This window comes from Hyaena hyaena, unplaced genomic scaffold, assembly GCF_003009895.1.
Source record: "Hyaena hyaena isolate Hyena2069 unplaced genomic scaffold, ASM300989v1 scaffold_187, whole genome shotgun sequence".
Classification (NCBI taxonomy): Eukaryota; Metazoa; Chordata; class Mammalia; order Carnivora; family Hyaenidae; genus Hyaena; species Hyaena hyaena.
Window position 1 is genome coordinate 2,481,514 of NW_024080820.1, and position 21,635 is coordinate 2,503,148.

At 49.0% G+C, this 21,635-nt stretch overlaps 1 protein-coding gene, 1 long non-coding RNA gene and 1 pseudogene across 2 annotated transcripts; 1 reads left to right on the forward strand and 2 right to left on the reverse strand.

Moving 5' to 3' along the window:
• Window positions 1-1,809: 1,809 nt before the first annotated feature.
• On the reverse strand, window positions 1,810-16,732 carry LOC120237705. Its single transcript, XR_005530017.1, has 4 exons — window positions 16,626-16,732; window positions 16,283-16,401; window positions 10,883-10,985; window positions 1,810-2,124 (listed from the first exon to the last, which is right to left on the reverse strand). It is a non-coding gene; the product is annotated as an uncharacterized LOC120237705 (long non-coding RNA).
• On the reverse strand, window positions 2,436-2,568 carry LOC120237717 (annotated as a pseudogene).
• A 358-nt stretch (window positions 16,733-17,090) lies between the features above and the next one.
• Window positions 17,091-21,635, forward strand: RASL11B (RAS like family 11 member B). Its single transcript, XM_039241108.1, has 4 exons — window positions 17,091-17,413; window positions 18,034-18,090; window positions 19,255-19,331; window positions 20,115-21,635. The coding sequence occupies exons 1-4, from the start codon at window positions 17,266-17,268 to the stop codon at window positions 20,583-20,585; spliced, it is 753 nt and encodes a 250-aa protein (XP_039097039.1). The 5' UTR covers window positions 17,091-17,265; the 3' UTR covers window positions 20,586-21,635.

Genomic DNA, 21,635 nt, shown 5'->3' on the forward strand with positions numbered 1-21,635 from the left:
TTCCAGGTAGCTAGAGTGGGAGCAAAAGATTTTAGTCTATGCTGCAAAACAAGCCTTGGCGGGAGTATAGGGCAGCAGATGTGATGGGAAAGCTGTCCAGGGTGGTGACAGGAAGGTGGCCAGGGTCCCTCCAGACAGGCCACTCTGATGGCTCAGGTGGATAGATATTTCCAATGTCATTCCTGATTAAAACGGATTTGTGAACTCAGCCGAGGACCCCCTGGCCCCCGGGCCATATTTTACAGTGTGCCGCGTTGGGTCAAGGCCTCTGGAAATCTCCCTAAGTACTTCTCGTCCTTCCTTCTGTTGGACCCCATAGTCTCCAGGGCCCCCAAACAGCCCTGCTTCAGTGGTCTGAGAATCAGGGAACATCAGAGTCATGGGGAGACCTTAGAAATGTTCTAATCCAACAACTTCATTTTACAGAAGAGAAGGGTGAGGTACAGAGAAGTGACTGCCATGGGTGCTATGCAGTCAGCGCAACCAGAGCCATTGTCTCTTTACTCTCACATCTCTGTCATCCCGATTTGTCCCTGTGTTGTTTGCTCGATTCCTTCACTCTTCAGATTCATGAAACGAATGAATTAGTGAAACGAATGAATTCATGAAATGAAAACTCGAGGCTGTACCAGTTTGGATTGCTCTCGGCAGCGATCATTTAAAATGAAAGGACATTTCTTACTAGTTACTTATAGAAGTCTTGGGCGGAGATGAATGCTTTCATGCCTTGTTCACTGATCCAGAGCTAACAACAAAGAGCCAGCCTCCCCATTGCCACTGGGTGGACTTTGTGTCCTTGTGCTTGCTGCCTTCTGAGCGCCAGATGGTTGCCACAGCTCCAAGCATTTTGCCATCACACCAATGTCTCACGCAGAAAAGAATGGGGCAGGAGTGGGCAGGAAACAAAACTATATTTCTTTCATCCAGCTAGAAGGTGATTCCAAAATGCTTTCCATTATCTCTCATTGGCCACTCTTGGTGGCAAGGGAGTCTGGGAGAGTGAATATCTAGCAGAGGGAAATGGGACAGTTACAGTTGGCAACGATGAATCATGGTGCACACTTTTGGGCTGGGCACACTTCTCAGAACAAAACAGGATCTTGTTGGTTAGGAAGAAAGGACTGGGGGGGGGTAGGGGAGATGAATATGGTATCTAGGGACAACCTGTAATATTTGCCACCGAGATCATGGAGGATGGTGGAAGGAAGGTGAGCTTCCGGGTCAAAAAGACCTGGGTTCAGGGGTACCTGGGTGGCTCAGTTGGTTAAGCATCTGACTTTGACTCAGGTCACAGTCTTGAAGTTTGTGGGTTGGAGCCTCATGTCAGGCTCTGGGCTGACAGCTCAGAGCCTGGAGCCTTCTTCAGATTCTGTGTCTTCCTCTCTTTCTGCCCCTCCTCCACTCATGCTCTGTCTCCATCTCTCTCAAAAAATGAATAAACATTAAAAAAAAAAAAAAAGACCTGGGTTCAAATACAGCCCTATGATGGCTCACTCATTTTTCTAACTTAAAAATGAAAGTCATAGTGGCGCCTGGGTGGCTCAGTCCACTGAGTGTCAGACCTTTGCTTTCGGCTCAGGTCACTGATCTCACAGACTGTGAGATCAAGCCCCACTTTGGGCTCTGTGCTGATAGTGTGGAACCTGCTTAGGATTCTCTGTCTCCCTCTCTCTCTTTGTGACCCTCCCTCACATTCTCTCTCTCTTTCCTGCATGCACATGAGCCTTTTCTGTCTCTATAAACAAACAAACAAACAAACAAACAAACAAACAAATAAATAAATAAAACTTAATAAAAACAAAGCACAAGTAATATAAATAATGTATGTATTGTCTGACACGTAGTAGGGGCTCAGTAAATTGCAGCTATTGTTAACACTGCTAATAATCCATCTTGTAATTTCAAGGGTTCACATCCTCACCAGTCTTTGAGGTGGGGAGTCTGTAGTAATTCCTTAGACTAACCCTAAGATCGCAGGGGAAGCAGGCGGTAGAGGTGACACTTAGATCTGGAGATGCAAGATCTGCCCCCACAGAGTTTTGATTGTCCAGTGCCTGTGGGCCAGCCATTAGAAATGCCATCCATCTAATTCCATCTTCCCGTCTTTCAGAGACACACACCTACCTGCAAGGGAGAGAATCAGAAATGCTCCCTGAGGGCTCTACGGCAGCACGTCCTGGCCCGGGCAGACCCCATTCTATTTCAACATCAGGAGACAGGCCCCATAGAAGTCAAGACCCCGGAAGAGAATATTCATTTATGTATGGGGGAGGGCATAAGTTGGATATCTGCTCTGTTGCCTGCCTGGCCGTCCGTCTTACCATTTATGTCCGGGAGTGTTCAAACCCCCGGTGCAAGCAATTCAGAGGGGCTGACCCCACTCATGATGCTGCAGGGTTGGCATGTGGTCTAGACATGGACAATCAGCATTTTCTATCCTCTTGGACAAGACAATTGATTTGAGTTGGGCCTGTAACCTGAGCCAGGCCAAATCGAAAAGTTTTCAATTAGCAATAGTCACGCCTCGAATAAACCTCATTGGCTATGATACTGCCACTGTGCAAAGCTTGAGCCAGGCCAAATCGACCTGGTTCTGGAAGTGTTGCTGGAATTACTGGGAAAGAGGTCTTCTCTTCTGGCCGAGAGTCTCTAGCTGTGTGGCTGATGTCAGCCTGGGGCTTCCAGGGACAAACACGTGGCCAAAGCCAGCCTGGGAAGGCAGGCAGGCGGGCAAGGGAGGAGAAGCCGACAGGAGATCTTTGGACCCATGGATGTTGTTGGAGCCTATAAACCCAGCCATGCTTGAAACTGCCAAATGTACCTTTGGATTTTCCAGTTACACAAGCCCAGAAATTCCATTCTGATCCTTGAACCAGTTTGAATTAAGTTTCTGTCATTTTTTGTTTCTGACTAATTTGAAAAGAGAGATTCTTTTCCTCTCCTCCCTAGATAAAATGAAAACCACTCCAACCAGCTTTGTGGTTCCTCTGCTCCCTCGCCGAGACCAGTCCTGCTCTCATAGCTAACGGAGTCATGGATTATTCTGCAGCATCAAAGGCTGACACTGCGACTGACCCCATCTCCCACAATGACCCAAGTATCGAGGGATTTCAGCTTGAGTAAGAGACAGCTGTGAGCAGAGGCTCTCTGTGAAAACACTCAGGCTTTCTATTGCTTTGCTGGCTCAGACTCTCTATTCAATGACATCTCTTTTCATCGTTTTAAGCAATTAGACATCCGCTGTGATATTGCGGCCAGTTTACTACTATATAAGCCATCAATATGCCATTAATATCGACTTCCAGAAAGCGTCCCTGTGCTGTCCGGGTACCAGGCTTGCCGCCATTAACTCACATTCAGTAAATCATGCAGCCAATGAGAAGGCAGAGTTGAAGTTTTGCAGAAATTAGGGCCAAGGCAGCTCATAAATTTTTACTGACTTCACCTTTCTCAGGCAAGTAAGTGTTTAATGAGGTAGAGAGAAAGGTGTCATCACAGGTCTCAAATTATTCTCCACCAGCAGCCTTCCAGAGGGAGTAAAGCCATTTATCTATTCCACAGCATAGGCTTGGCAATCAAGCCATTTCCGATGTCTGGTCTACCTCCTGGGGGGCTGATCCTATTTGTACATACAACATGCTGACCTTTGGTCATGGAAGGAGGGCTACCCGGTTGGAGGGTCTGTAGGGGAGATTTTATGAATCTAGCATGTGTCTATAAATATGCTTCGATTTCCATCTATTTCTTCAAACCCTTCTGCCTTCAGCTTTCTTCACATCTATCCTAAGCGGGAGGACAAGAATGAGTAGCTCAAATAAGAGTGGGGCCGTCCTGCGGTCTGGCAGGATTTCCCCGGGGGCCTTGTGCATGTGTATCTTGCTCTTTTGTCTTTCTACGCCCTTCCAACCTCCGACCTTGGCTGGTTGGCTGGTTCCTATTCTTGGACTCACCCCAAAACCCATATTCATCTGCACCTACAGCAACGCCAGGCACATGGCTGGCAAGCAATCCAGCTGGCCGGGTGCACAGCTCCAAAGTCACCATTCATGTTTCCTCTACATGGTGCTCACGGGGTGCCATTTATATAGAAAACAACGTGAATGAGGTCCCCTGGAATTGGACAACTAGGCAACTGCACTTAATTTCTTTTGCTAATGAATAGACGGATGAATGAATGAAAGAAATCTCGGTTGGCCATACTTTGGCTTCCCTATTTGGACATCTATTGCCCTCCTTTTTACTAGCTTGCCTTTAAATTCTATTTATAAACAGTGGCTAAATGTTATCAGCCTCTGGATTAAATCTGTTGCCATATAAAACTGCTTTCCACGTAAGTAATTTCACTGCTTCTTTGAGCATCTGGACAAGTTCTGCTCAACCAGCCAATGCGTTAGGTTCCTGGCCCTCATCATCCTCCCTCTGCAGATTTGTGGCCACTCTTCACCCTCTCCCCCCCACCCCCCACCCCCCACAGCTTTCTTTTACTCCTGCTTGATACTGCAAGGACTTCTGACCCTGGGACATCAAGGCCCCTGGGTCTGTAGTGTTAGCTTCTTATTTCCGGTGCAATAACAAATGTCAGAAATGGACCATGATTCAAGTCGATCATTGCATTGTGGTCCATTTCTGACATTAGCCATGGCCACAATGTTTCTTTTCTTGATTCTTTTGGTCCCTCAAACCCTTTGGTTGTAGCAGGCTCTGGAGGGCCCCTGTCTTGCCAGTAGGGGCAGCTGGCTACTGTGAGAGAGGTTCACCACTGAGTTCGGGCCCTACCATATACCAAGTACCAACACCCAAGTATAAGCTCTCTGCTTTCTAGCTTCCAAATCCTTCCATAATCTGATGTCATTTTACTCTTCCCTCTGAGTTCCGACACCCCATCCCAACGTGAATTATTCCATTGGTGAAGCCTCCTCCACTCTCTCCATGAGGCCATGCTAATTCCTCCTTCAAATGCAATCCCTCATCCATCCCTTCTTCTCCTTCAAGGTCCACCTCAACTCCCAACTCTTCCAAAGAGCCTCCCATGGCCACTGCAGCCCTATTCATTTTCCTCTTTCTCGAGAACTTAAGTATAACTTGACATGATTAACATTTTTAAAAATATTTGATTCATTTTTTGAGAGAGAGACAGAGCATGAGTGGAGGAGGCGAAGAGAGAGAGGGAGACACAGAATCTAAAGCAGGCTCCAGGTTCTGAGCTGTCAGCGCAGAGCCCAGTGCGGGGTCTGACCTCAGGAACTATGAGATCATGACCTGAGCTGAAGTCGGATGCTTAACCGACTGAGCCACCCAGATGCCCTAAACTCGGCAAGGTTTTTTTATGCATCGTAATAAATCAACCTTTCTTTCCTCTGTAGATCTCGTCTTCCTAACTAGACTACCCATTACTTGGAGGCAGGGATCATGTCAATTAATTCAGTGACCTTCAGATGGCCTCACACACACGTGGCGATTGAGCCAATAAACTTGACTAACCCTACTTCATAGCTAAAGACTTAGTATCTCTAGAGTACCTTCTTTTTCTTTTAAGATTTGCAAAAGAACCAACTTTATTAACTTTTCAGCCATGTTGATAAGGACAATTGAAGGTAAGTAAGTTTGCCGGGGAAGCAGAACGAACTTCCTGCCTAAGACAGAAATAGAATCCTCTCCTCCAACCCCCCGCTGGAACCCGTTCTCCATACATAATGGTCACATGGGCAGAGCATACGAAGCAATCGGAGGTTTTGTGGATGATTAAATGCTCAAGTGGAGCTGTGGCATTTGTCAACAGCCACCAGTGTTCAGCAAATGTGCTGCTGGTCACTGCGCCGGGCTTATTGTGAAGCCTTATCCCTCCTCTGAATGGAGCTGCTGTTATGTAACAGAAAGACAGAAGGTGGAAAAGCAAAACAACGAGACACAGACTTTTTCTTTTAATAGCACTTTGCAACTTTGCCGAGTACCTTGGCGGTATTGAACTCCACTTCACAGACTCAATTCTGAACGATTTCTTTTTCTGACCTTGAGACCTCTGGGCAAAATAAAGAGCTGATTGCATTGAATGCTTAAGTTAAATTCAAAGATCAGTACTCTTTTCTCCTCCCCTACTAGGAATAAGCTGAAATTCTTGGTTTTGGCATTGCTTTTCCAGGTAACTAGTCCTATGCTCTGACCCCAAATCCATGTAGGTGACCTCCTGGTGGAATCACGGTCCCCTAGCTGTGATCCACACAGCTCTGGGCGGAGATGCTCTTGCCCTGATAGGTTGGATGTGAAGTCACTTTTAACAACTGCAGCCTCTACCCAGCTCTCCCCGCTCCACGCACAGCTGGGGACTCCGGTGCCCTCCTCATCCTTACATTTCACACATTCCATTCCAAGTACAAACCTCCTCCACCTGCAAGCTGCACGAAAGATGAAAAGGTGAGATAAAGGCGGAGGGACTTTATCCCAGCGCAAGCTGGGACTTTGCGCAGGGTAACTAGACGGTAGCCCCTTTGGAGAAGTGGGCATCAGGGTGTGAGCTGTGGCGCCCTGGAACCAGACTGTCTAGGTTCAGATGTTGCGATTCCCACTTCCCACCTGTGTCATCTTGAGCAAACTGCGTATCTTTCTTGGGTCTGAGTCCCACATCTGTGAGCAGGCAGGACAACAGTATTGGGCTTGTCTTGTAGGTTTGTGGTAACGATGAAATGAGTCAGTATGTGCGGAGCACTTGAAACAGCGCCTGGGACACCGTATGTGCATAATCAGCCTTACTTCTCCTTGTAGGGGAAGGCACGCAAGTCTCCCAAGAGGCACATGAGATAGCGGACCGTAGCAAATCGCACCTGCCCGTACTTACACAGAGTCTCCTCGGTTCATTTATTTTATTCAATAACTACTTATTGACCTAGTATATGCCAGGCACTTGCTAGATGCAGAGAAGACGGGGGTGGGAAAAAATAATCACAGTACCTGCCCTTGTGAGCTTACAGTCCAGCCTGTTTGTCGCTTCACAGACTTAGTGTGCAGGGCACAGCCACTGGTCCCATGGCGTGCAGCACAGTGGCTGGCCCTTGAGAAGCTTCAGGAATTATTTCCCAGAGCTCTCCCTGTAGGCGGGCTCCTCATGGCCACCCTTGACTCACTCTCCACTTGGATTCCAGAATCAGGCACTCACCAAAATCCTGATAAAGTCACCCCCTTGGTTCCTCAAGACACCAACCCCTTTCTCTGTTTCTACTTCCCCGAAGAGCGTGTTGGTGCCTCAAGCACACACTGTATTCCTGTTCTGTCATTTCAGCTCGTGCTGTGGTTCTCCAGGGCATGCTCAGTGCGTGCGCTCCCCCCAAGCCTTCCCCACTCCCACTCTGCACTTCCCAGTCCTGCCTCCCATCCTGGGTCCCTGACCTAAGTCCATTCCCCTGATATGTGAGCTGGCCATCGGCAGCCCTTTGTCCACTGTCACGTCGACATCACCTCGGACCGCAAGCCCATCCTCTTTGTCCGTCTCCTGCCATCAGCGGAAGGAGTGAGCCAAGACTGAGCCACTGCCTGGAGCGGCCGGACATCCTGTCTCACCTCTGTGTTCTCGTCCCCATCCCTCCAGTCCTGGCCCCCTAGGCCTCCCCGGCCACACCTCCAGCTTCCTCAGACCCCTTTATTGCCGCCTTTCTCGTAGCATATGAAATGCACAGATTCGTTCATTCATTCATTCACAAGCACCCATGAAGCGCTACGCTGGGCCCTGTACTAAGCACTCTTCTAGGTTCTGTAGATAGAGCAGAGGAGAAAACAAGATCCCGACTGTCATGGAGCTTGCGCTCTAGTGCGGAGAGTTGGACAATAAACGGACAAATAATGGAGCCTGTCAAATGGTGAGGAGTGTAATGCGCTTGGAGCACACATCCAAGTGCACTGGGCCTGGAGGCGAACTGAAGGGGAAGGATGGAGGGAACGGGCACGGCAGCCTGTGCTAAGGAAGGGGCCTCCTCAGGGTCCCCGTGTCATCCTGGTGAGGGAGAAGCCCCCTGAGCCTGCAGCTGCACAGGGCGGCAGTCTGGACATCATTCTCCGCCCTGTTCCTGGGCCTGGTGCGCGCTGTGAGCGCAGGGAGCCTCCTTAAGACCCACGGTGGGGCCTGTTGACAATGCAGTGCACTCGTCCTTCCAAAATAAATCGTTCCCTCTCTTGCCTGCAGACAGGGAGCAGTGGAATGCCCTCCCTGGCTCTTGGCTCTCCTGTGTGTTTTGGCAAAGGAGCACAAGAAAGGCTTCAGCGCGCTCTTTCCAGCCTATCTCCTCATCTGGGCCCAGGTAAAGAAGAATTCGGGAGAGGAGTTGACAGAGTTATAAATACGCCACTTCCCATAACTGCTTAAGGGACAAACCAGCTGGAGCAATAACTCTTCGCTTCATTCTCATCCAGAAGGTAGCAAAGCTGTATAATTCACAGGGCATTTTCATATGCCTGATCTCGCTGGATAGTTAACATAGCGTATGTCACAACATCTGTTCTATTTCATTTACCACTGAGCTAAATATATTTTCCAGTTAGCATGGGGGCACACATTCTGTGCAACAAAAAAAAAAAAAAAAGAAGAAGAAGAAAGGAACATTTTTGTTGTTGTTTGGTATTCGAGCCCATGACAAAATCTCTCAAGCTACACTGGAGTTTTCCTATCTTGAAAAACTTAAGGACCTGGATTGGAAAGCTTTACATTCCAAATGAATCATTAATGGGCTTCACATAACGTCCCCAGCAGAAATGCTCCGGCATACCAATCTTTGGTTCCTCATGCTTGGGATGTAGAATTCCTGTATGAGCTCCATTCTGCTGTGGGCAACTTCTATTTTGGGGCGAGGTTGTTTCTATATATAGAGACCTTGTCAAATGGAGTGAGTGCATGAGTCATTTGTGCATATCCTAAAAGCCATCCCATCAACTTTTTCTCCTCTGCCAGTCTTTTCTTTTTTAATTGGAAGGAAGGATCTTGATGAAACTCCTCCATTTTCATAGACTACAGTTAGAATGGTAATGCGCTTCGGTGGGGACTGAGTTTCATAGTCCTTTAAGAAATGATCACAACCCCATTTGCATCTTCACTGACCAAGTAACTTCTGTATCTCTGCGAACTTGGGGCTCCACCTCCGTAATTCACACCATGGCCTGGGATGCTTTAGATGCTCCTGAATGGCCTGACCCAGTGGTGCTAAGTAGGGCTTAGAAAGTATCTGATGGGTACTGTAATTCTGAGAGCTGGATTAAAGCAATGAGAATCAGTGGGTTTGGCCCCAAACAAGACTTCATTCCTCTTCATTCCACTGGCCAGTGGCACTTTGAGGAATGGAGGGAAGGGAAGCTTGGTCTTTCCTCATAACACAGGTGGATAGTTAGGAAGAGTTGTGATTTCCTCTTAGTTTTACACAGTCCGCTGAGGAGCTGAGGCAGCGGGGAGAGGCTTTGTCCTCTATGCATAGACCAATAAGGATGGCTAGGAAGTCCTTTTGTGACCTTTAAGGCACCCTGAGGGGAAGTTCGAGGGCAAATACTAGGTGTGTCCAATCTACTTAGGAATCTGAAACCCAAGATTCTGTCCAACAATTGGCTCAATTGTCTGAATCTTTCTGAACCTTTCTGCTTGGGCATATTTCCTCATCGTAGTATCTTGTTGAATGTCCCAAGGGCACTCATTCCTGGGGAACCAAGGCTGAAACTTCTCTCAGTTTCTTTGTTTTCTGCACAGAGGATGAGTGAGAACGGGAAGGGGCAGAGGGGCGTGCTCGTAGGCATGAAAAGAAGAAGGAAATTACCTCCAAGAACATTGGCACTATCAGGTTTCATTTAACTAAAGGGACTCCTAACAATGGCTACATTAATAATGCAGTAATGTCAGTTTCCTGATGTTCCTTGTTCTTTGGGAAAATGGGCACCGTGAACTTCTTACTCTTCAGTGAAAACTCAGTGGAAATTCACTAGCTCTTCCAAGTAATGTTTAAAACTTGAATTTATTCTGAGTTATGGTCATCAGATCTCTTATCAAATTCATCGTCTAGATTCCCAGGTAAATGACTTGGGTTGTTAAGTGAAAGGAGAAGAAAATATCAGACTTTGCCTTGATGAAAAAGGATTATTTTCACTTTTTCTTTTACTTTCAGTTTATATATTGCATTGAAAAAAAGAAAGAGGTGGAGGAAACCTTCCAGAATAAGAAAGATAACATCTGCTAGAGTAGCAAGGGGATATAACTGTAGAACCCGAGTCCCTCTCCCCCTCCCCACCCCCCCAGTGTGGAAAGGGGGAAATGTGGGCCATTTGCTACCATGGAAACCAAGCAAGTATGTGGGAGGGGGAGGGAGGGCCCTTTCCAGGAACCTAAAGATCTTACTTTTTTCAAAGTTAAAGTGTTCTAGTCGATAGGTGATCTTTGTGATGGCAAGAGGGGTGTGTGTGCGTGTGTGTGTGTGTGTGTGTACTCTTTTTATTTAATTGAGTTCCAACTTGCCTTCCCTCCCACTTTGTCTTTTGAACCTAGTGATTCTGTCTTTCAGTACAGCTTCAACTAAAGGGAAAGTTGACAATTAAAAAAAAAAAACCCACCGAACACCCACTGTGTACCAGGCAGAGCTCTGTGTAGCGGAGACATCTAACACACACTGCATAGAGCCATTGGGTGAAACCTTATATTATGCAGCTAGTTATATCTATTTCTATTTTCATACTCAGAGATCTCTTAGAACACAAACAGCTTAAAGTTTGTTCCCTCCCCCTTGCATCCAGGTCTTTTTAAGTTTTAAAACTGAATGTTAAAATCACTAGTCATCCTCAACACAGATGCGGGAGACATGCCTCCTGTGTTTGCGGTTCCTGCACAATTCCATGTCACAGGCAACTACCCCTCCGTTCCCCTTACCAATGCATTCGTCCTTTCCAAAGGAAAATGACTAAGGAGCAATAGATCAGGTGTTTGGAAGGCTCTCGAGTGGTGAGTCAACATCGGTCTCCAAGGTAGGAAGCTGCAGGAGAAAAGATACAAAATCAGCATAAATGTGGGGAGTCCCCCATCACTGGAAGTATTCTTGAGTAGGTTGGACAATTTCTTAGGAGGAATATCGTAAAAAGGGGTTGGACTAAATATTAGATGCACAGCAAAATTGAGCAGAAGGTACAGGTTTCCCATTTGGAGCCCCTGCCCGCACATACGCATGGCCCCCTCACTCTCAACGTCCCCCATCAGAGTGGTACTTTGTTTCGACCCATGAACCTGTATTGATTGACACGTCACTATCACCCAAAGCCCAAAGTTTATATTAGGGTTCACTCTTGGTGTTGTATATTCTAGGGGTTTGGACAAACGCATGGTGACACGTATCCACTGTCACACAGAGTAGTTTCACTGCCTTAAAAGTCATCTGTTGGTTCTTCCATCCCTGCTCCCCCCTGCAACCATCGATCTTTTTACCTTCTTAGGTTTGCCTTTTCCGCAATGTCACAGAGTCAGAATAAATAGTACGTAGTCTTTTCAGATCGGCTTCTTTCACTTGATAGTATGCATTTAAGTTTCCTTCATGTCTTTTTGTGTTGTGATAGCTCTTTTTTTTTTTTGGTGCTGACTGTTCCATTGTCTGGATGTACTAATATCCTTTTCAGTTGTGTGTTTGTTTCTGCAGTTTGCAGCCTAGCACTGAGAGGGTGTCCACAAAGATGTAATAAAAGTCAGGGGCGGCTCGATAGCCATGACCTTCAGTGATGGAGGAATGGCTGAGCTTCAGGTTCTGAAGGAGGGATGTTGCCGATGCTAGAGGTCAATCTCAAGGAGGCCTTGGCAGAGACCAGGACTCCACCCAAACAGGATGCGCGAGGGCTTGTTCCGCACAAGTGACGGAGATCTAACTCAAAGCAGCTTAATTTCGAAAGTGACCGTGTTGACTCTTGTGACTGGGAATTTCAAGGGGTAATTCTGGATTTTGGGGTCTGACTTAATACAGGGCTATAAAGGTGCCATCAGTGTGCTTCCCCGGCCCCCCTTGCTTTCTTCTGGGTTGGCACTGCTCTGAAGCAGACTTCCCCACAAGGCTGCTGTGATGGCCTCTTGGAGCTCCGGGCTCACTTTCCACCAGCTGATTAACACCGGATGCAAAGGAAGCATCCTTTACCAACAAAACTCTCAAGGAGGAATTTCACTGGCCCAGCCCCGAGTAAATCCCTGGGGTTTATTGGTATCCACTTCCGGAATTAGGGGCCGGTATCCCCGCCCACTGCCACGTGAAAGTGGGTAGGGGATATAGCAAAGGGAATACTGGGGTGCTCTTACTAAAGAATGGAAAAGGATTCTGTGCAAGTGAGATCAATGGACTTTCTGTGGTGGACTGTGGAAAAACAGTTTAAAAAAGCAGAGATGGGTGTCGATACATAGAAGGCAGGAAAACAGTGGTTTCAAAGCAGTCAGCTGAAAACTTCATTATACTCTTTTATAACTGAAAATTAAATGTCTGGGGGGAGGCAGATCCCTCTTTTTCCAGGCCTGCAAGTGCTTTGGGCTGCTGGGGTAGGAGAGAGGGAATGCTGGGCTCACAGCGGCACTTCTGTCCATTTCGCGTGTGCCGCGGAGACCGGGAAGCTAAACACATCTCCCAGACTGCCTTGCATCTCGGGTAACGGATCCAAATTAATTTCATTAGCTAGATGCTCTCAGATACGATTTGCAAGGCGGAAGCGGGGAGGACACCATCTCTCTGTGGCTCCGTTGCTTTCTGCTGTCAGGCTCCACTGTGGAGACTCTGGGCTTTTCTGCCACGTCCAGTCACTAGCTTTGTGGGTTTTGAGAAACAGCAGAGTTGGAAGAGGTAGAGCTCCCTGGGTGGGCCGGTCCCGCAGCTCTGGGAGTCATTTCTGCAGGCTCGGCCTACCGGCTGGGACTCGACGCCTTCTGGCAACATCAAATGCAGGTAACTGCCCACATTAATTTTTCTATATAAATTGCTAAAGAGGCATCTGTTTATTGGGTCTGAACAGGTGGAGTTGACAAAAGTCTAAAACAAAGGTCTGGATGGATGCTCAGGGAGTCTGACGTGGGAGCAGCCCTTGCTGACGTGGGCAGAGGAGAAGGTCATTTGACTTCCGTGGGGTGCGATCCCGCGCAGGAAGGGAGGACCATGCACAACTCCTGGGGCTTATTTTGTCAATAATTGTGCCCGTCTTGGGAAAGCAGGAGGATGCTTCACTCTGACCCTCAGGATTCTCTCAAGGTAAGGCACCTACTGTCTACTGGCAAATGCTGTTTCCCCCCAGAGTAGCCCACATCAGTCCACACTCCCCACCTCTGAGGTCTCTTTCATACTCGCTCAAACAGGTGCCTACGGGCATGTGTACACACGAGTACCTGTACACAACACGCAACATTTTCAACCACTCGAAAGTTTTCACATTCTTGACTCCCACATCCAGGTTTTTTGATCCATCATGTAATCCCGTGGCTCCTGAATTGTCCCTATCGAAGCACTTTCTCACCCTGTATTGAAATTGCTCATTCATTTCTCTGTCACTCATGCTAAATGTCACTGCAGTGACGGCAAAGAGCGTGTCTGTCCCGTTTCCCAGTGTAGACCCAGGATAAAATCATTGTGCCTGCTATGCTCATGTCCCAGACATTTAGTATTGAATTTATAGTCTGCTGTTCTAAGGGCTTCCAGAAACTGGATTGTCTCGGAAGCCCAAAGACGGCCTAGCAGATCAAAGATCAGCTTGAAAGATCAAAGGAGGTGATACAAACTCCAAGTGCCGGGGCAAAACCGGGACTTTGCAAAATATTTCTTTTCCTCCCTGGGTCTCTCATGTTCCTCAACCCTCATCCTCATCTCTTTTAGCTCAACCCCCTCTTGTCCCCCGCCGCCCCCCAAACAAACCACTTTGCAGCATTGTAGTATCACAGGAGGCCATCTCATTGTGAACACCCTGGCTATTTTCTATGTTATTCATCCTTCTCGACTTTGGCCCTGTCCCTTGTACGATATGTGGTCTTGGAGGAATTTTTAACCTAAGACTCTGTTTTCTCATTTGTAAGTGTGAGGCATTACAGACGGCGGCAAATTGCTTCACACTATTCCCATCTAAGGGTGGGATCTGTGTCCCTGCACCTTGACTGTTAATCTGGGCGGGCTCTGTGATTCCTTGACCAATGGAATATAGCAGAAGTGATGCTGTGCCCATTTACATGCATAGCTCTTAAGAGACTGGCAGCTTCCTGGGGCGCCAGAATGGCTCAGTCGGTTAAGTATCTGACTTCGGCTCTGGTCATGATGTCCCGGTTCATGAGTTTGAGCCCTACGTCAGGTTCCGTGCTGACAGCTTGGAGCCTGGAGCCTGTTTCAGATTCTAGGTCTCCCTCTCTCTCTGCTCCTCCCTTGCTTGCACTCTGTCTCTGTCTCTCAAAGATAAACATTGAAAAAAAAAAAAAGAGATTGGCAGCTTCTGCTTCCTGTCTTAGGATACTAAGGGAAGCTACCCGCCATGCTGTACGGGAGCCCGAGCTAACCACAGAGAGAGGTCGGATGGTGAGAGAGACGCCAGCTAGTGTCAGCTCTCCCAGTCATTCCAGCTGAAGTGCAGACATGTGGATGAAGAAGCCATCTTGGACATCCAGCCCAGATGAGCCTGCAGGTGACTTCAGCCAAAGCTGCCATCCAACTACAACATGGACCCAAGCGAGGACCACCCAGCAGGACACAGGCAGCCCACAGGACCGTGAGCCACTAAGGTCTGGTGTGGTTTCCTAAGCAGCAAAACATAACTGCAAGTGCAAGTAATGATCAAATCTACCTCCTGGGACTGCTGTGAGGGTAAAGTGAGATTCGCGTACGCTGAATCCCTAGTCGGGAAGAAAACACGCTTTCAGGATATATCAATTCCCCTGCCCCTCCCCCTTCCTTTTTATTAGTTCTACAAATTTCCAAGAAGGGGTAACTCAGTGTTAGCATCGGAAGCAGGCAGGGTGGAGGTGTGTGATTTGCTAGGTGTTTTTTTGTTTTTTTTTTTTGAATTTGAAGAGCTCCCTTTTCTTTTTCCAACTTTCTCTTGTGTCTTTCTTTTCTGTGTTCTTTAAAGCACAGCCAGATCATTTAGACCTAAAATAAGAATACCAAATCCAGCCTTTGCGTGTGTGATTTTTCAGACAGAAAAATCATAGGTTTGGTCCCAGCTCGTGGTCATGAAAATCAAGCTCCAGAAGCGAAAATGATTCAAAGTAAAATTCCTCTGACAATTTTTGTCATGTCTGTGTATGAGTGTGCGTGTGTGTGTGAAAAGCAGCTAAAAACTTTAGACTACACAATTTAACTATGTAAGCATCACAGAATTACAGGCTTCTTTGGGGGAGGAGTTAAAAAGTACATGATTACCTGTAATTATAGTCTTGCTAAGTTTGATTTGATAGAAAACAAAATTCAAGCCTGATTTAAACCACGCAGAAAGACCTGGTGCATATTGGAAATCCTCTTTTTCCTTCTAACTCAAATGGCAAATTTATTTCATTCTTGTGATCTTCCTGGAAGTCAACCTTTTATTATGTTTATTGCGAAGGTTGTGTGTCTTGCTAATTATGTTTCCCCTCTTCGACTTACTACCATGCAGTTTTAGATTACCCTTCCATCCCCTCTGAATTCCCACAAATACCTAAACTGAAAGACAAGAGGGTTCATCTCAGAGTCTGCGCTGGGTCAGCTTAATAAACTCTGTCAAATACTTGGTCAGTTAAGTTCAGGGCATCAGGGGTGATCAAACCAGATGCGGGACACGTACAGATTAGGGAATTGGTTTATTTCATTTTTTGTATTTCTACCTTTAATGTAGGAGTGGCCACAAAGCCACACTGTTGGCTGCCATTAGCCACCAGGATAAAAAGCTTCTGGAACACCTTGGGGCCTACGGGGTTAGAAGGGTGGGGAGGAGAGCGGTTAGGAGGGGGAGAGGGAGTTGGCCAGCCCGAGTGTCCGGTGACATTCTGCAGTCAGTTCCAGCTACAGAATGTTGCCTGGACGGGGCCTGCCACTGAAGACATTCCCTAAAGAGAACGTAAGGAAGGGGCTTGACCTTGGGATTTAATGAGCGCAAGCCCACGGCTCCCCTGGCATTAAGTCCGTTAACCGTCAAGTCTTGCCTTTCCTGATAACCAGAAACTAAGAGCTGCGGCACTCGGTCCTGTCTCCCGGCCCTCGGTGTCCAGAGACAGCTGGGGTTACTGTTTTCTTTCCATTTCACAGCTCTCTGAGGAGGTGTGACTGTGTGTGAAGCGCTAGAAAGCTTGTGCTATAATTACCTTGTGATTTGCCTCTGAGTGCGCAGCACAGCACAGCTACCCGCCCGGCTGTGTTCACGTGACCTAGTCAGAGGTTGAGGGATCTGCTGCCCTGCGCGCTGGAGTCGGACAACGTGGTTCTAGAACAAAATGGGTGCTGACATTACTTTGTCCCAAAGTTAAAGGTCACATCTCAGGAGAGTGGATATGGGGTCTCTGTCACTAACTGCCATCATAGCCAAATCTACGATTGGGGCGCACTCAAGTCAGTGCAACTACGCCCCAAATTTAAGAGACTGCACGGATCCAGGCAGCCGGACCGCGTGTTTCCGACCCCAAGCGCTCACACCCCCGAGGCCCTGACCTGCAGATTTCCCGAGCGTGGGCGCACGGGATGGGGATCCAGGGGGGGGGCCCTACCCAGGATCGGCTCCTGGAGGGCCCTGCTCGCCGCCGCCGCCCCTGCAGCCCCCCCAGCGCCGGCCCGAGGCCGAGCTCCGCCCGCTTCCCGGAACCCGAGGCACCCCCAACCACGCAGCCACAGCAGCGGCCGCGTGCCCGCGCAGCGGGACTCGCGTCGGCAGCCGGCGCTGCCTTCCTCGGCGTCCGCCATTGGCTGCGCCTTCGGCTCGCGCCCACACGTTGCCCAGTCTCGGGTCCGCAGCCCCACTTTCCCCACGCCTCACGGGGCCCCACACTGGCTCCCGGCGCCCCGAGGGGCGCGAGGCGCGCGGAGCGGCGCCGGGGGCGGAGCCTCGCGCGGGGCGCCCCGGGATTGGCCGCGGGGGCAGGGGGCGGGGCGGGCCCTGGAGAAAACAGCGCGCGCGCAGCGCGGAGGCAGTCCCAGTCCCGATCTGGAGCTGGCCGCGGTGGCTCCGGCGGCGGCGCTCTGGTGCCTTTATCCCGCGGACCCCTCGGGCAGGGTCCTCCCACCGGCTCCAGCGCGGCACACGCGTCCTCCCGCCCCACAGGTCCCGCACGGTGCAGCCCCGGCTGGAGCGGCGATGCGCCTCATTCAGAACATGTGCACCATCGCCGAGTATCCCGCCACGGGCAGCGCCGCCGCCGCCGCCGCCGACTGCTGCCTGGGGGCGGCGGGCCGCCGCCTGGTCAAGATCGCGGTGGTGGGCGCCAGTGGCGTGGGCAAGACCGGTGAGTCTTCGCGCTCGGGCGAGAACCCGCTCGTCCCTGGGGCTGGACGTGTGAGCGAGGCGTGGGGGAGAGGTGGGACCTGCAGCTGACCCCCCCGTCCCCTCCTGATCCGCTGCTCCTCCGGAAGGACCTGAACCAGCATCGCCTCCAACCCTCTTGTTGGACAGATGAGGGAAACTGAGATCCAGAATGGCCAGGCCACCTTCCGGGCACCGCCGGCGCATCTGGGATTAGAACTTTGGGGTTCTTGAGCCTCTGGCAGTGGCTGGAACCGAAAAGGAACTTAGGGAGCCGAACCCCTCCCGGAGGTCTTTAAGGTTGGGGAAGACATTCGTCTCCTGGAAGGCTTAGGTGTGGCTCAGGCGGCCCAGAGCGGGCGGGTGGGCCAAATGACCCTTCCAGCTGGACAGAGCCGTAATTCATGATGCCTTCTAGCCCCTCTACGTTGTGTCTGCAAAAAGGGTCAAGGAGCTGCAGGGTAGGAATTTCACTTGGTGGCCGGCCACCCGGCCTTTTTTCTCTGGGAGAGCTGTTTCCTGGGCTGGGGGTGGGGTGGAGACCAATTTAACTGCTGATGCCAGAGTGAACTCGATCTCTCCTTTTTCTCTTCTGCCCGGCAGCTCTGGTGGTCCGCTTCCTCACCAAACGATTCATTGGGGACTACGAAAGGAACGCAGGTGAGCAGATGCAAAATTTGGGGAGCGCCTTCTCAGCTTGCACAGTGCTGCAGGGTGCCTTCTCAGCTTGCACAGTGCTGCAGGGTCCCTCAGGCAGGCTCCTTCACAGTGACAGTCTGGGCGTCAGGATCCTGCCACTTCCAGTTTTGCTTGCCCCCTCCCATGCGCCCCCCCTCCCATCACTGCCATCTGGCCTCATTCCATTCCAAAACCATTCATCATTTTATCAAGTGCCTGAAAGTATTCTCCTTGGTATGTTTTAACTATAGGGACCCCAGTTGGAAGCACCCTTTGTACTCAAGAGCCTCTCCCTTCAAAACACTCCTGCAAAAGTCATAAAAAAAAAAAAAAGATGGCCAACTCCTCCCCCACCCCCTCCCTCTCTGTTGGCTGCCTTTCAGAGGTGACCTTTTAAAGCAAAGGCCAAAGGAAAGCAGTTGTAAACCTAAAGTTCTCTTTTCTTAACGAAGAAAAAAATAACTGGATGGTAGAATTTGAGGAGGAAAGCTCCCAAATAAACGAGAAGACGGTATTTCAATCTCTCTGATTAAGGATGGCCACTGGGGAGGCTTAAGGGCTTTCTACCTGTGCTCTGCTAGCAAATTGCTTAAATCCTTAGACCATATTTAGTACCTAAGGGGATTATTCGAACTGTGCTGTATCAACCATCCCAAGATAAGGCATTGCAGCTTTCTGCTTTGATGTAGATTTCGCTACCATCGTGTCACGTTTTTATTCCAACTGATAATGGTGGCTGTGCATTTGGGAACAGTATTTGCCTACCAAGCTGTTGCACCTAATGATTAAATTTACATCCAAGAGTAATAAAGTACTAAAATTAAAACGAACGCCATGAATGCCGAACAAGAACATTTACTTCAAGGAAATGCTCTAAATATAGAAACTCCATTTAAGATTCGACAAATCAGTTTCCAAAATTCTGTAAACCTTGCCTTGGATTTAATAAAGCCACTAATCTGGGGTTAACATTGCAGTTGTTTAAAAGAAATGAGCTCATTAAATAGAATAAACTATAGTTTATTTTTGTGCACTGGTTCAGGTTATATTATCTTTTCTCTTTAAACAATCCCACGATGTTTTAAAAGTTACACAAGAAGGAAAATCTTTTTTTTTTTTTTTTTTTTTTTTTTTTGGCCTTTACAGGTAATCTCTATACCAGACAAGTCCAAATAGAAGGTGAAACCCTGGCTATTCAGGTTCAAGACACACCAGGTATTCAGGTAAGGAGCTCTGTGGTTCGAGATGAAGTCAGGCTTTGGAATCGGTCAGCTCTCAGGATGTCTTATGCTAAAGAGGAGAGAAATTTCGGGGAGTCACATCTAGGCTTTTACATGTTGCTTGTCACTTCCGTTGTATTTGGCCATTGATCAGTCTCTGCCTGGCTTAATTTGGGAGATTTGGCCAAGGGGCAGAGGTCTTCTCTTGGGAGGATTCCATCTGGGAGGAAAGACCAAACTAGACACGCTCAGAATGGGCAAAGTTTCCCCGCTGTGGTCAAAAAGAGAGGTTTTTACATGTGTGCGTTTGGCATTAAAAGTCCAACATCTAGGTGAAGTCCACAAATGCTTGGGATCACTTTTACATCGTGGAAAGTTACTCTATAGACAAAAGAGCCGTGCTGGTGTATGTGGGTGTGTTTTTTTTCCCTCTTGAACTGGGCAGTTCTCCAGGTTTAAATGCTTCCAGCTCCTATCTTTACTTCCCCAGACTTACTGTCTAGCCAGTTAATTTCCCATTTTGTGCAACTACAAAGTCTCCCTGCATGGAGTTCTCTGCAGGTCAATTTTCCACTTGAGTGTGGCGAGCTGCACTGTTATTTATTCCAATCGTGTGTGCAGCTGGGTCAACATATCGTCCAGAAAGCTGAAGTGTGCACGGATATAACTTGTTTATGGCCCGCAACCTGGCGTTACGTCAAGGGCTCTTTGGAATCTGCTGTCCAGCCACGCCGGGGCCTCTCTGCGGCACTCACCGTTGACCTTGCCGTTGTCCCTCTCTTCCAGGTCCACGAGAACGGCCTGCGCTGCAGCGAGCAGCTGAATCGGTGCATCCGCTGGGCCGACGCCGTGGTGATGGTGTTCTCCATCACCGACCACAAGAGCTACGAACTCATCGGCCAGCTCCACCAGCACGTGCAGCAGCTGCACCTGGGCGTGCGGCTGCCCATGGTGGTCGTGGCCAACAAAGCCGACCTGCTGCACATCAAGCAGGTGGACCCCCAGCTCGGACTGCAGCTGGCCAGCGTGCTGGGCTGCTCGTTCTACGAAGTGTCGGTCAGCGAAAATTACAACGATGTCTACAGCGCCTTCCACGTCCTGTGCAAGGAAGTGAGCCACAAACAGCAGCCCAGCAGCACACCGGAGAAGCGGAGGACCTCCCTCATTCCCAGGCCCAAGTCCCCCAACATGCAGGACTTGAAGAGGAGATTCAAGCAAGCCCTCTCTGCCAAAGTGAGGACTGTCACCTCCGTCTGACGCAGGGACTCTCGGGGGGGTCCGGTCTTCCCAGGAAGAGGGTCGGCGGTTCTTCCAGCGCAGGAATGCTGGGTGCTGGCAGCCAGTCATGGTTCTAGAAGGAGCCGGAGCGGAGGGGCCGGGAGGGGTCTGTGGGACTGCCACCGACACGGAAGCATTCTGAGCCGGGGACAGAACGCACGAGGCTTGAACGAGCCCACTGAGCCACTCCGAGCATGTGAAACGCGCTCTGTGTCTTTTCCTCTGGAGTGGGGAGGGCGGCATTGGATTTTGTTCTTGACCTTGTAAGTGACGGTCAGCTGTAGTTTCCGCAACTGTAATGTGGTTGACGGTGGGAATGAGAGAACAGCTGCAGCACTCCCAGCCTTTCCAGGTTTTCTCTTCTTTCTTTTCTCCCTTTTCTCCCCCACTCCCACCCCCCCAAGAGGAAGGACTGCTTTTTCTCTTGCAAGTCTGATTTGCATCTCTGGAACCCTGTTCCTTACAGAATGCCTTTCTAAGCTGAAGGGCACCCACAATTTCTTCTTAAAAGAACAAGGAGGGAAATACTACTCCCACCCCCCAAAAGGGGGAGGGGTTTATGGGCCAGATGTTATGTATATGGACGGACATCCGGGAGCTTCTACATCTGGCAGGAAGGGCTGCTTCCTCCTGACACAGAAGGAGTACGTTTAGTTGAGCAGGTGTTAAATGGTCAAGAACTCAAGCTCTTCAGCCCGACTGAGTAATTGTGAGACTGTATAATTTTTTTTTATTATTTTTTTTAATTTTTAGCTGTTGCATCAGGTACAGGAGAAAAACAAACAAACTGTGTTCATTGATTTTAATGCGATTTGTGTAAATGGCTCAGAGCAATGACGTCGGGTTGCTTCCTAGGCCCGGCCGAGTGTGGCTTAAGTACAGAAAACACTGTCTTAACAGAAAGTGAACAGATACAGGGGCTGCCGCCAAATCCCCTACACAGATGCACTTTAAAAAGCCACTCGTGCTTTGGCTTAAACTGTAATTAATTTATTTTATGTACAATAAATCTCATTTTGAAAGAGCAGA